The following is a 14,429-nucleotide window of genomic DNA, read 5'->3' on the forward strand; positions in this document are numbered from 1 at the left end:
AGTCACTTGAGAGGGACATGTGGCAGGGAATTCTTCAGGTACATGGCTAAACTACACAAGCTCTGAGAGCTCTCAAACTCACTGAACCTACATTTATCAGGAGCCAACTGTATACTATGCCTTGAACCATATTCGAGGACAGCAGGATGTAATAAACCCAGGTACCAAAGCAGAGAAGACACTTATTCAAACATCTTTAACAATTACAGAAGAAATGGAGGCCAGCCTTGTGTCAATAACGATGATAATTACAATTCCATGACAACTGCACATTACAAAGAAAAAGGATCTCAACTTGAAGGTCAAAGATGAGTAGATATTCACAAGACAGCCATGGAGTTAACTGCACAAAGGCAAGATTTCATAAAACAGTAGTATATGCCCTAGAACTTATTGTAGCTTCATAAAACTATGATATATGCGCTTCATAAAATCATATGTCAGAGTTGAGAAATGCAGCTGAAAAGGTAGGCAAGTGCCAGATGAAAAAGGAACTTCTTAGTCATGCTATGGGGTTTGAACTCCATGTCGCATACCATGGAGGATACACCACAGGTTATGTGTATTGTAGGAGGATCACTCGGAAAAGCAACACAATGAGTGAAACGGGGTAGAGGCCAACAAACCAATTTGCTAGTCATCCTACAGTCATTACTGTTTCACGTCACAGAAATTGGAAAAACCTCAGCAAAAGCAGTAGCAATAGAACTTTTAACAGGAAAGAGGCAGAGAGACATTAAACATGCAAAATTAACAGCAACTGGTTGAAGGAAACGAATTTCTAACAAATTGTAAATTCTACTAAGCTGAGTTTATCATCTATTTCTTAAATATGGCTTCAAAATATAAGACTTCTTTATATCTGTTGTTTAAATGACCTTAGAGGACAATTTCAAAAATATCTGGGCAGTCAGAATTTTGCTAATATGTATTTATTCCTGTAAGGACTCCTTCTGGGGTGCATTCATTTGGATATATGTTTTTTTAAATTAACCTCAAAGTATACTTACTAAGCCGGGTGTGGTGGTACATACCACCCAAAAGCTTGTGAGGCTGAGGCAGAAGGATCTCAAGTTCAAAGCCAGCCTCAACAATGTAGCCAGGCCCTAAGCAACTTAGTGAGACCCTGTCTCAAAATAAAATAAAAAGGGCTAGGGATGTGGCTCAGTGGTTGAGCACCCCTGGGTTCACTCCCTTGTACAAAAAAATAAATAAGCAACACACACACACACAAAATAAAAATCTCTTATACAAGTACGATCATGCTCCTCTACATTATTTTGTCTAGAATGATGTAGTTTGAAATCATCATATATAGTAGAAAAAATTTAATCTAAGCTTGTACAAAAATGATCTCAGTATTTTATGCAGTCATAACTTACAGGACATTTTTTCTCCAAACACTTTTTTCCTCTAATGTGTTCGTTCATCTTAGCTAACTGGTCAGAAAAATGATGTTCTTTCAACTGAGTAAATGCAAAACTAGATGAGTTCCCAAAGCTCCATCTATACACATATTTCTGTAAATAAAACTTTTCTAATTGTTCATGAAAAAGGTAAAATCATCAATATATATTTTTGTTACATTTCTTACTAAAACAATGCAGCAGACATCCATCAATTTGTTTTATGAATTAGGCAGCAATGGCAATGTTACAGTGAACAAACATGAACTTATAAACAAAATGAAAAAGAAAAATTATAGTTGTCCCTCAGCATCCAGGAGAGATTTATTCCAGAACTCCCTGCAGATATCAAAATCTGCAGATGCTCCAATCTCTGTATAAAATGGCACAGTATTAAATAAACCTAAGCACATCCTCTGGTATACATTGTTACATCTTGATTAATTTTAATACCAAATATGAAGTAAGCACTATTTATACAGTTTTGTTACTCTGAATTGTTTGGGGAATAATAATAAGAAAAAGGCCTGTTTCTGTTCAGTACAGATACTTTTTTAAGAATTTCAATCTGCTATTGGTTGACTGCATGAGTACAGACCTGTGTATACAGAGGGCCAATTGTGCATAACATAGACACATTCTGTAACATATACACACTCTGTACTCTCCACTCAGGTTAGTTCTGGGAAAATCTAACACTGAAAACGTGATGCTCACATACACTTGTTGCTACTGAACAATCTGAACTGTCCTAGGGGCTTCCACTGTTCCCCATTTTGAGAGTTTCTGCTTCTATATGATGTGGCACACTAATTTTACAGTCTGAATTCACAAAGAAAGAAAACTCAGGGTTAGTGATTTTAAAATGTATAACTGGCTTCTACCATAATGTTTTCTTTTGACAAACAGGAATATATTAAATATGCTGAACCTGAAGAGTTTATGCTTGCCTTGGCTGGCAAGAATGTTAAAAAGTGGTGGGCTGATATATCTTGTACATCTGACTGGGTTATAGGGTGCTATTTTTGCCAATTTTCATGGTGTAAACATTCCCAATATGGCCAACTTCAAAACATGAAGTAACATGGAATTGTGAAGAGATGCACAGTAACATACAATTTTATAATATTTCCATTTAACAGATATAGTAGATACATAACCTCAAGAGCACAGATAAAGAGTAAAATGTAGAAAGTGATGACTTTCCCATATTCAATACATTTATTTTTTCATAATTTAAGTTTATATAATTTTTAAGAATAGCTGTGTTTGACAATCAACTTTCAAAGACCCTGAACATTCAGTATCAGTTCTCTTACAAGGCAGTACTAGCTGGTTCCAGCACGCTACAGGAAAAGTCAAATTAGGTAGTCTAATTATCAAAGTAAAACTTGTAAAGGTATTCACTTTCCGAAAATTCATTTAACCTAGCATTTTTGACAAATGCACGCTTTTTAAAAAGTTATACATTTACACCAAAACCATGTGAAGACTAAAATGAAAAACTGCTAGCAGTTGCTGCTCATTGGTCTTGTTTGAAATGCAGCCATCTGCTACTAGTCAAATAAGCTACATTTCAAATACAGTCTTTCCAGTAAATATTATCAAAGCTCTACACGGCACCAATCTCATGAATTACAGAATAAGAAGATGAGATAATTTGCTTGAGAACAAAACAAAACAAAAAACAGTCTTTGGCAGGTATACCAAACCTATTAATCCACTGAACTAGCAACTCATTTATAAATATGAACAGGATAAATATTTAGTGTGTTTTATCTCTATCTTGTCCAAAGTACTTACTTTTGTGGGATAAGATTTTCTAAAGTAGAAAAATAAATAGAATTGTTATAGGTTTATTAATAACTTCTTCAAAAATACACTAAGTTACAATTTTTCTCCTCTTATTATTTATTATAGGTAATACAAATCCTGGATTTTTCTTTCCATGAAAAGCATTTTTCTCATGACAGCAAAATACACACTGTGAAAATACACACTCTTATCTTCAAAGATTTGGAGATGAACCCAAATACAATTCATTCCAGGTCTTTGAAACCAGAAGCCTTGAGCTTACACTGACCTGTTTAGCACAGTGTGCCAAGCCAAGGACTTCAAGGTATCCCCACATGGGCCAATGCCAACCTTTAAAGACAATTTGTCATTCAGGAGATAAAAACTCATCCGAGCGACAGCAGCCCGAACATCCCTGTGGGCAGCAGCCTGCACAATGGAGCAGAAGCAGTCCTGCAGCCCGCTGGCCGTGTGGGTTATCTTCAGGATGAGGCTGTCTTTTGTGGATAACTTCAATGTATCTAAAAATCTAGACAAAAGAAAAAAAGACCAACATGAAGCTATTTATATGGAAGCTCACATTTATTTCTATTCTAAACTCTTCCAAAAATCCTGTTTGATCTTCATTTTCTTTTAATTAAAGGTTGTCTTATAGTCAAAAGAATATGGGTATGTATCTGTCAACATTAGTTTCTCATTAGCATCCCCCCAAGTGTTTATATTAACTTTTTCCGCCCTACAGAAATATAAAATGATTTTATTCATAAGACTGACAGAACATTAAGATGTTCGAAAGTAATTGCCACAGTAATAACATTCACACATATTAGTTTTACTCTAATCCAGAGTATTTTTTTAATGATTTACATCTGCTAAGTAAACTTTATAATCTCTAAACATCATAGAGACACAATGCTTTTTAATTTAAATGTCCATGTGTGATAGACGTTTTAAATAAATATATACAATTTTTTAAAACAAAGTAAAAAATATTATCTTCAGTTAAAACAGAATCACATGATAATATTAAGTTAAAAATTAAAATCTAACTATTTAGTTATAATTAATTAACTGTGAATGCTTTTTGCTAAATATGACAGCTTACTCTTTAATATCAGTTTCGGAGTTTATTTGCTTCAACAGATTATCACTCCCATGATACCATGACAGGTTCCAAGCTATTCTCAGCATATCTGACACAGGCTTCAAAGCCAAACAATCAGCTGATAATGGCAAAACTACTGAGTAAGGACTCACAGCATGGTGGCCGATTACATGCACTGGTAGATGATACCTAAAAGAAAATGTATAAAAATAATTACAAACTTATAAATTCTTAAACACTATTGAAAAGATGAGCCCAAAATGAGATCTAGTTGTATGCTTCACATGCCACAACAATGCATGGATCTCTTTCCTAACTCCTGTCTTAAATTTATCATGCTCTACATGATATTTCAATTATTCTTCGACCCTCCTCTAAACTCCCAAGAATACTTCATTAAACTCCTCCTTGAGGACCTACCACGTTTCATGTTATAGTAGAGCTTTTGCAGCGATAACTAATGCTCCTTGAAGTCAGGTCTCATCACTGCAGTGAACTGAACATACAAAGGTGTTCAGCCAAAACACAAACGCCTGCTTTCTGCCAAATGCTGTTTCTTACCACTCGGTCATTTGCTGTTTCAGGCCATGGCACCACAACACCCACTTTACAGACAATCAAAATAAAGCTTCTCAAAGAGCCTAAAGGAACTGCCTATGATTAGAGGTAACTAAGTGACTGATTTCCAATTTATTATTAGCCCTTGACCGTTGCATCATCAATAAACTCAACAAGAGAACCCAGAAGTATTTAGATATAAGAACAAATTCAACAGCAATCTCTCTTAAATCAAAGTTAATTTAAGAGTTTAACAGGACAGCAATGCTTAACATATGTTAAAATATTTTTACTAATAAAACAGATCCCAAATCCCTGTCCACATCTTTATGACTGATATTAGATAAATAAAATTGGGTAAGAGTTCTAAGAGATACTCAAGTATGTTTTTTGACTTCATGTACCCCAATAAAAGAAGCTCAGACATGATTCTATATACCAATTAGCTGCATAATTTAATAAGTAAAGATATTTTTAGTTGGAATTTTTCCTCAGCATTAAATTATTTTTAAATTTTTTACAGACTGCATTTTGATTCATTGTACACAAATGGGGTACATCATTTCATTTCTATGGTTGTGCATGATGTAGATTTATACCATTCGTGTAATCATACATGTACATAGGGTAATGATGTCTGTCTCATTCCACCATTTTTCATACCCCTACCATTTCCTTCTACATAATCTAAATAAAATTCCTCCATTCTCTCACTCCTCACTCCCACATCCCCATTCATGAAAGGCCACCAGGGCTCCTTAGAGAAATAGCTAATGCTGGTCTAAAACATGGAAATCAAAGGTGTACCTTGGGAATCTCTTTATGCCAGAAAGCAGGGACGAACTGAAGGATTTATGGGACCAGGCCAAAAGGACACAGGGGACTATTATAATAAAGGACTTGCACTAGATAAATGACTTGATATCAAAAGAATAATAAAGATAATGGGTGGCATTTTTTACAGAACGTGAAAAATCCATAGTAATATTCCTACAAGGGGATGGAAGGGGAAAATGTTATCTAACAAGTGTTGAAGAATCAACAGGATTAGATCATAATTTCCTAAAGAAATTATGGATATGGAAAGGATCATCAAAGGATGTAAAACAAATGGTAAAAGACTCAGGCTACAGGATATTTACAGGTCTGAGTGTCGTTTTCACAGGAAAAGCACACCTTTTTCACTGAGAGCTGGCATCACTATCAAGTGATTCACATTAGCAGCACCAGTATAAGAAAATGATCATATAAGTTCACACTGTGGGATAATCTGTACAAAGCTGATCTACATACCTTATGAGTCAACCTAATAAAGAAAAGAAGAAAAGAGGGCAGGAGGGAAAGACTCTTCTAGAAAAAGTTAATCAAGATAATTCTTTCCACTTCCAGGTATGAATGAAAAGTCTGTACTGATCAAATTAACTCCCTAATGAGACCAACTAGAAAAGCTAAGTCTTATATTCTTCAAAGCTTTATACCATATAGTATTTTCTGAACAAAGCGAAAGCCCAGACTCACGGAACAAGAAGAAAGCAGCAGTTCAGAACTTCTGGAGGCCAAATAGGGCTAGAGATTCAAAAATTGATGTTTAAGACTTGCCAAGGAGTGAGCTGGTGAGCCCATCAGTTTAAATTCCTTAAGGATTACGCTTAGAATACAGAGCAAACCACAAAACAGACTAGTCTTTACAAAGAAAGAAACCAAACACTGAATCAGCTCAGTTCAATCTCTGATTAAATTGAACTCACCTACCATAATGTAACTGCTGTCAAGAAAAAAATTATGTCTTCTGTGAAGGGATAGAACATATCCGTAGACTATAATTTTTCATTTGCTATATGCAGTGTTTGATCAAAAATTGTTAGCCTTGCCAGAGGCAGAACAAAATGTATTACAGTTTGAAGATGAATGTATCCTAGAGGTCTGTGGGCTGAAAGCTTGGTTCCCAGGTCAGCACTATCAGGAATGGATGGAATGTTCAGGAAGTGAGGCCTAATATAAGGTCCTTAGGTCCTTAGGCTGCTTCCTCAAAGGAAATTGCGGGATCCCCGTCTCCTTGGCTTCCTCATTCTTCTCTGGCTCATAATGTAAATGATTTTGCTCTGACACACACTCCTGCCATGATGTGATACCCTCACCAGAGGCCCAAAGCAAATGGTGCCACCAATCTTGAACCAAAACCTCTAAAACCATGAGCCAAAATAAACCTTTCTTTTACAAGTTAATTATCTCAGGCATTTTGTTATGGTAACATGAAGCTGACTAATACAAAATGACTTTTTAAAAAAGTCTACTATAACAGTCTTATAGACCACATATGACACAGATATTGAAGTTACAGACAAAAACTTTAAGGTGATTATATTAAATGTGTTCAAGAAAAACACATTTACGCTGGAGAATTTCATCAGAGAACAAAAATGAATAAAAAACTCTAATTGAAATTTTATAAATGAAAAATACAACAAATTCAAAACTCAGTATATGAATTTAAATGCTACATCAGCCACTGAAGAAAAGGGCTGGACATAGTGGCACAAGCCTGTAATCCCAATAACTCGGGAGAAGCTGATGTAGGAAGATCACAAGTTAGAAGCCAGCCCCAGCAACTTAGATTCTATCTCAAAATAAAAAATAAATAAATTAGAACAAAGGGGCACGGGCGCTAGGAATGCAGCTCAGGGACAGAGTGCCCCTGTGTTCAATCCCCAGTACTGAAAAAAAGAGAAAAGTACTGGAAGATTGATTTTGAGAAAATTATCAGACTGCAGTAAGAGGAGGAAAAATAGAAAACACAGAAAGGAATCATATATAGGACACAGTAGTTGAAAGTTCTTGTTGGAAGGCCACCGGCCTCTGGCTCTTTTAGGTACCTACATAGCAAACCAAAGTCCAACATAAACAATAAATGGAAACCAAAGGCTATGCCAATCAGAAACTGCCAATGAACCAATCACATGTACTTCATTTACTTCTGCATCAGCTATGAAAGCTCACTGCCCACGCTGCTCCAACAGCACCCTCTGAACCTCTTCCTAGTTCTAAGTGCTGCCAATTCATGAACCATTCTTTGCTCAAACTTGTTTATCTTATCTAATATTTTTTTCTTTTAACACAGTGACATGATCTTGAATGCACGTCACCTACGTCCCAGGAAGAATTAAAAGAATAAGCAAAGCAGCTCACTCTAAAAACATACCAATTAGTGAGGCATCATGGCACACTCCTGTGATCCAGCTACCCTAGGCTGAGTGAGGACCATCACAAGTTTAAGCCCAGACTCAACTTAGGAAGACCCTGTCTCAAAAAATATAGAGTACCCTGGGTTTCATCTCCAGTACTACAAAAGAAAATAAAAACAAAGATATTAGCTAAAAATTTTTTCAAATCATATAAAGAACATTTACTTTAATTCAATAAGCCATATGAATATCAAACAAAATAAATATGAAAAGATCATTCCTAGGCCCACAAAAAAGGAAAATCTTAAAAGGAGGCAGAAAAAAAAAAAAAAAGACAAAGAACAACTCACACATAAATAATTGCTTTAAAAATAAATATGCAAAGCACTGTAGCCCTAGATGAAGGAAGAATTAAGGGTCCCAAAGAATAAATTTCTTCAAAAAAGCAACAATAAAACTTGACAGCAAACGTTTAAACAAAGAATCAATTCCTAATGCCAACCCAAAATTCTATGCCTAGTAAAAAATGTTCTTTAAAACTGAAACAAATTTTTTTTGAGACAAGATCTCACTGAGGCTAGCCTCTAAATTGCAATCCTCTTGCCTCAGCTAGTGAGTCCCTGGGATTATAGGCATGAGCCACCATAATTTGTCAAAATGATTTTTAGATTAAAAAAAAAAAAAAGACGCTTAAGGAAATCATTAGTGTTAATATAATGGCTAAATTAAGATATAAAAGAAGTTCTTCAAAAAAGAAGGAAGAAATCTCAGATGGAGGCAAAGAAACCCAAGAAGGAATGAAGAGTAACAGATAGAACTAACATATAAATGAGTAGGTACTGCATATAACAATTATAATAATGTCTTGGAGAATTTAAAATATATGTAGAATTTCAATATTTGATAATAGAAAAAAGGGAAATGAGCAATTAATTTTCTAAAATCTGTACTTTGGGATATGGTAAAAACTAATTTGTATTCAAGGCATAACTATAATCTCTATATTATAGTTTATAAAATACAAGTCTATATAAAAGAATATAAAGAAATAATATATAATAAACAATACATGAATGAATGCATGACCAAAGCTAACAGTTGAAAAATGCAGTAATTTTAAAAATTGATCCAAGAAAACAAGAGAAGAAACAAAGAAAAAAGACACATTAGACAAAAAGAAAATAGCAAGACAAGAGATTTGTATCCAAAATCATTAGTAATTACAGTAAATGTAAAGTGCATTAAGATACTCCATTTAAAAAGTAAATATCATCCAACTGAACAATACACTTCTTTTTAAAAGAACAACTTAAACTTAAGGACAGAGAATAGTAAAACCACAAGAATGAAATAATATATCATGCAAATCATTAGACAAATAAAAGCTAATATTGGTGAAGCAATACTATAACAGATGAAGTGGATTCTATACGAAGAAGCATTCCAGAGTTAAAGAGGTACATTTTTTAATGATAGGAAACAACCCATTAGAAAGATATAAAAACATCAAAATATTATATGATTTATTACATAGCCTCAAAATATAGACAGCAAGAACTGACAAATAGAAAGTCTTAGCAGAAGATTTTAAATGTGCTTCTCTGGGAACTGAAAGAACTTGATATATGATAAAGTCTACAGAAAAACAGATTTTACATAAGGAAGCTCTGAACAACACAATTAACAAACTGAACCCACTTGCTATGTACAGATTGATGCACCCAACAACTGGTGAACATACATTATCATTTTCAAGTAAATGTGGAGCATTTAGTGAATAGCCCATATGCTGGGTCATAAAGCAAAATTCAACAAATTCCACAAGTTTAAAATCATAGAAAACATTTTCTGAAGATACTAGTATTAAGCTAGATGTCAGTAAGATAACTAGAAAATACTGTTATAAATTATAAACTAAATTTTTACTAATTTTGACCCAAGAGTTGAAGAAATCACAGTGAAATCAGAAAATATTTTAACTGAAAGATAATATAGTATACCAATCTGTGGAATACACCTAAAGCCCTATTTAGAAATTCTGGTGGCTTTAATGAAAAGAAGGTTAATAATAATCAACCTTCTGATAAGCTGGAAAATGAACAGTAAAATAAGTCTACAGAGCACAGAAGAAAGAAAATAATAACATGCCAAGGGTAATACATCGTGACCAACTTGAGACAGCACTACACATCCACCAGGAGGGAAGAATTTTTTTAAGTGACAATACTGTGAGTAAAGGAATAATAAAAATTCTTTCTCTCTATGGATAAATTTTATCTTAAGCCAAGCCTCTGGCTTTTTTCCCCCAGGGAAACCAGACAGACTAGGAATGTCAGCAATTTACTAAGCTGCTTTCCTGATGGTAAAAGTGACCCTGTACCTGGAAGAGGAGATCTGGAGTAAGATGTAACTACAGGAGGGGAAGCCACAGCTCTAAACAACATGGGATGCTGTGATTCACCTTGTAAGGACCTAGAAACTACACCCGTGGCACACTCACTATGGAATATATTTTCTATTTGGAATATGGAGATTCCAAGTCAGGGCAGCTCTCAGCACCCACATGTTGAATATCATTCTAAGCATGACTACTGTAGTCTTGTGAGTTTTTGATTAAGTAAAACTCAAATACTACTGAGACTGGTGATACAAATACCAAGGATATGGAGGATGTGGGCCGCTAGTACTCTTACACTACTTATGGGAAAGTAAAACAGAACAACCGACTTTTAGGTAGTATTTACAAACTTAAACTTCCTCATCATTGCACAGCAATGATGTGTTTTTATTCATAATAGCACAAAATAGGAAACAAAACAAGTGTCCATCAAGGACAGAATGGTAAATATTAACTGTTGGACATTCTTATACAGACTGCACACAGCAGTGAAAAGGACCCCACTACTGTGTCACACAAAGACAGATAAATCCCTTCTAATCCAGCAAAAGAAGCTGAATCCAAGAATGTACTCTGTAAAAGTTCAAAAACCAGCAAAAATAATCTACAATAAAGAAATTTTAAACCAATTACATTTGGAGTGGTAGAAGGTAATGAGGAAGCTAGTAGCAGTCTATTATTAGAGGGGAGAAAGCAACTAGACCCAGGAGTTAACAATGACTCAGGGCTCAAGGGTATGGTATGCAGATGTGCACTGTATAGTTCTTCCAACTTCTCTGAAAATGTGAACAATACCAAAGCAAAAAGTTGGTGCGGGTGACATGTACATACTGAAACCTCCCAAGCACAACTGTGAAGTATATATGAAAGCACTACAAGTTAGCTGACTTACATGCTAAATGGCAACTGTGCCAAATAGTGTTTTCTCTTAGGTAACAATAATTCATCCTTCAAGAAAATCATAGAAATAAATCCTTTACCTTCTAAAAATTGAAACAGGCAAACTGAAGACTGATGGCAAAGAAGGCTTACTGGAAGGATTAATAGACCTATTTATAAAAGAAAAATGAAAAGAAACAATTTAGACCTAAGTTTAATCTAACAATAACCTATTTTACTTCTTTGACTAAAAATGAAATCAAGACTTCAACTGGATCTATCATTTAGTATAGTTACATGTTTGCTACTACCTGAATTTGCTTATGAAGAGTAAGTTGTGCTTTCCTTTTAAAATCTCATATAGTAAACAACACACATAATGAAGTGGGTATACTAGTAGGTGGACTCAATGTGCCCCTTCCCACTGATGCTGCTCAAGATCAATATTAATCAGATATTATTATACTAAACATTTTCTCATATTTTTAAAGTAATAAAACATTAAAGAAAAATCAACAAAGTTCAAGATATGTACTAAAAATATATTCATGACAAAAATCACTACAGCGATTTTTAAATTTTGTACTTACAAATATTCAAAACTAAAATTTCAGAGAGACCTTTTGACCAAATTGGCTTTCTAATAACTGCTTACTCAAACCAAAAATCATAAACATATGTTCAGCATGGAAAATCTCAAAATTTAAAAAGTTCCATGCACTATTGCATAAGACTGTAGCAAAACCTTAAACACTTAAGAATAAAAAACACACAAATTCTTGCATCTCACCACATGTCCATTCTTGATACTTCATCGAATAACAGAAGACAAAACAACGCTCCAACTTCTGTCACTATAGTAGAATCTTCATTAAATATCAAGGATACTGAAGAATAGAAAGGAATGTAACTTTATATTTTTACTTCCAGAAAGAATGAACTTCAAATTTAAAATATCTTAATTTGAAGGGAAGAGAAATGCAGCATTATCCAAGAAAAACTGACATCACTAAAACTCTGGCTCTCAAACTGTCAAATGTATGAAAATCACTTGGAGGGCTTATTAAGCAGTTTCTACTTCAGTCTGCTGAAGGTGGAGCCTGCCTACTTGAATTTCTAGTAAGTTTCAGAGAATGCAGACAATGCTGGCCTAGGAGTGACTGCTGAGACCCACTCACTAAATATTGTATGGTTTTAGGTAATCACAGAAGCAAACTGACATTTTCCAGGAGAGCTCTGCCAAATCATTTAATTCCAAATAAAATTTTCTCACTAAAAGGTCCTTTGTATTTTAACTGTTGTTTACACTACAAACATGTAACCTTAGAACTTGGAGTCAATTTTAAAACACTGTGTTTAAAGCTATGCTGTTGTTCTGGTTTTGTTTCCTGTTTACTGTGACCATATGATGGAAAGGGACATGGTCTGAACTAAAAGACACAATGCTAAGCACACCACCACTTCCTATCAAGTTAAACGGTCCGGTGAAACCCTTTAGCATCAATAAGCCTCAGCTTCTATTTCTACAATGCTCCCAATTTCAGTGCCTGAAATCTACAGTATTCTAAGCAAACACGAATGGTGTTATACCAGTAAGTAATAACATACTACAGAACTTGCAAAATCAGGGAAGAAGAAACAAGAAATTAGTTTCTTTGGTTCTTTTTAGAAATTAATTTTAAAAGAAGATATTTTTCTAAATGCAAGAAAACAGCATTACAAACTGGCATAATAAAAACATCCCAATAATCTACAAAGTAAAGTAATGGGGAATCATCTAAGATTTTAATCTATGATAAACATTTTCTCAGTGGAGATAAAATAAGTCATAAAATTTCCAAATACCTAAGAAATTGCTAGAATACAATTGCCCATGATTTGGGTAACAAACAGATTTAGATCTGTAGCTTACACTATATACCCAAATTAATTCTAGATAAAGAATTTTTTAAACGATATATTGAACATATTAGGAGAAAGTACAGGAGTATATGGCAGCACAGAAAATAGACTGAAGAAGTATAATAGTTAAGTAACCGCTCAGACACCATGGTTTGGATTTCAAATTTTATGTCATGACAGAAGCCAATATACTTCAGGAGTAGGAATTAACTTAGACGTCATTTATTAGCAACTTGGCCATTTTGGAATTAGAAAAGCTCCTATTCAGAGCTTTTGAATTGACAAAAAACAATTGCCCTAACAGAAAAACTTTATATTTTCCACAACATATTTAAATTTATTTCTGGTTTAAAATACGATATGTAAGAAATGACAGAAAGATTGGAAGAAAATTAAAACCAAGCATAAGGGTGTATATATATATCTGTTATAAAAGTAACCCTGAGTCACTAAAAAGAAATCAAAGACACCTGAAAAACAGGCAATTCAAAAAATAAGAAATTTGAAAATATAATAAATATATAAAAAGATAATGAACTGCTCTAAAATAAATAGACACATAATAATGAGATATTATTTTCATCTATAAAAATTAAAAAAAAAATTTGAAATGAGACATTCAGGGGTAGCAGAGTTGAGAAAGAAGCCTTTCCAGCACCACTAACAAGAAAGGTCTGGGGACGAATTTCCCAGTGCTGATAACATAGGTCACGACATATGCACAAAGATGATCATGCAAATGCTACTGTCATGTTGAAAAACCTGCAACAAGTGTCCAGTAAAAGAGCAAACTGAAACTCTGAAGCACCATACAGTGGCTTTATAGGTTTTCATTTTTAAGAAAGTAGATTTATATGTGATAATATGGAAAGATATTCAAGATATATTTTTAGTTGAAAAAAGGAAGCAATACAATAGTGAAGTATACAGTTTGGAAAGTACAAAATGTAAATATAGAAAAGTTTACCCCAGATAACACTTGGCCAATGATTATTAGAATATTCTTCTCTGGAGCTAATAAAAGGAGAAAATAAAAATTTTTAGAACTTTAATTTGTATGTGCATTATATGATACTTTATAATGAAAATGGGATGTGTGTGTCATACCTTAAACACAGAGATCAGAAGTCTGAGTTATTCTGCCTCTACCACATATCTGGTTATGACTCTGGCCAAATTGCTAATCTCTCCAGTCCTCAATTTCC

General features: G+C 34.0%; 1 protein-coding gene across 4 annotated transcripts in view; it reads right to left on the minus strand.

Annotated features, from left to right (window-relative positions):
- The window catches only part of RTTN (rotatin), a 177,870-nt gene that overhangs the window by 105,705 nt on the left and 57,736 nt on the right, over nt 1–14,429 (minus strand). For all 4 annotated transcript variants that reach the window (XR_013758833.1, XM_079109126.1, XM_079109125.1 and 1 more), the window contains 4 exons: nt 12,113–12,209; nt 11,424–11,492; nt 4,306–4,494; nt 3,490–3,729 (listed from right to left, as the gene is read on the minus strand). Coding sequence is in view for 3 of the 4 variants with exons in the window: in XM_079109126.1 (XP_078965252.1) it covers nt 3,490–3,729; nt 4,306–4,494; nt 11,424–11,492; nt 12,113–12,209 (595 nt within the window). In the remaining variant the exon portion in view is untranslated. The remainder of the gene's footprint in view (nt 1–3,489; nt 3,730–4,305; nt 4,495–11,423; nt 11,493–12,112; nt 12,210–14,429) is intronic.

The sequence above is a fragment of the Sciurus vulgaris genome, assembly GCF_902686455.1.
Source record: "Sciurus vulgaris genome assembly, chromosome: 13".
Lineage (NCBI taxonomy): Eukaryota > Metazoa > Chordata > Mammalia > Rodentia > Sciuridae > Sciurus > Sciurus vulgaris.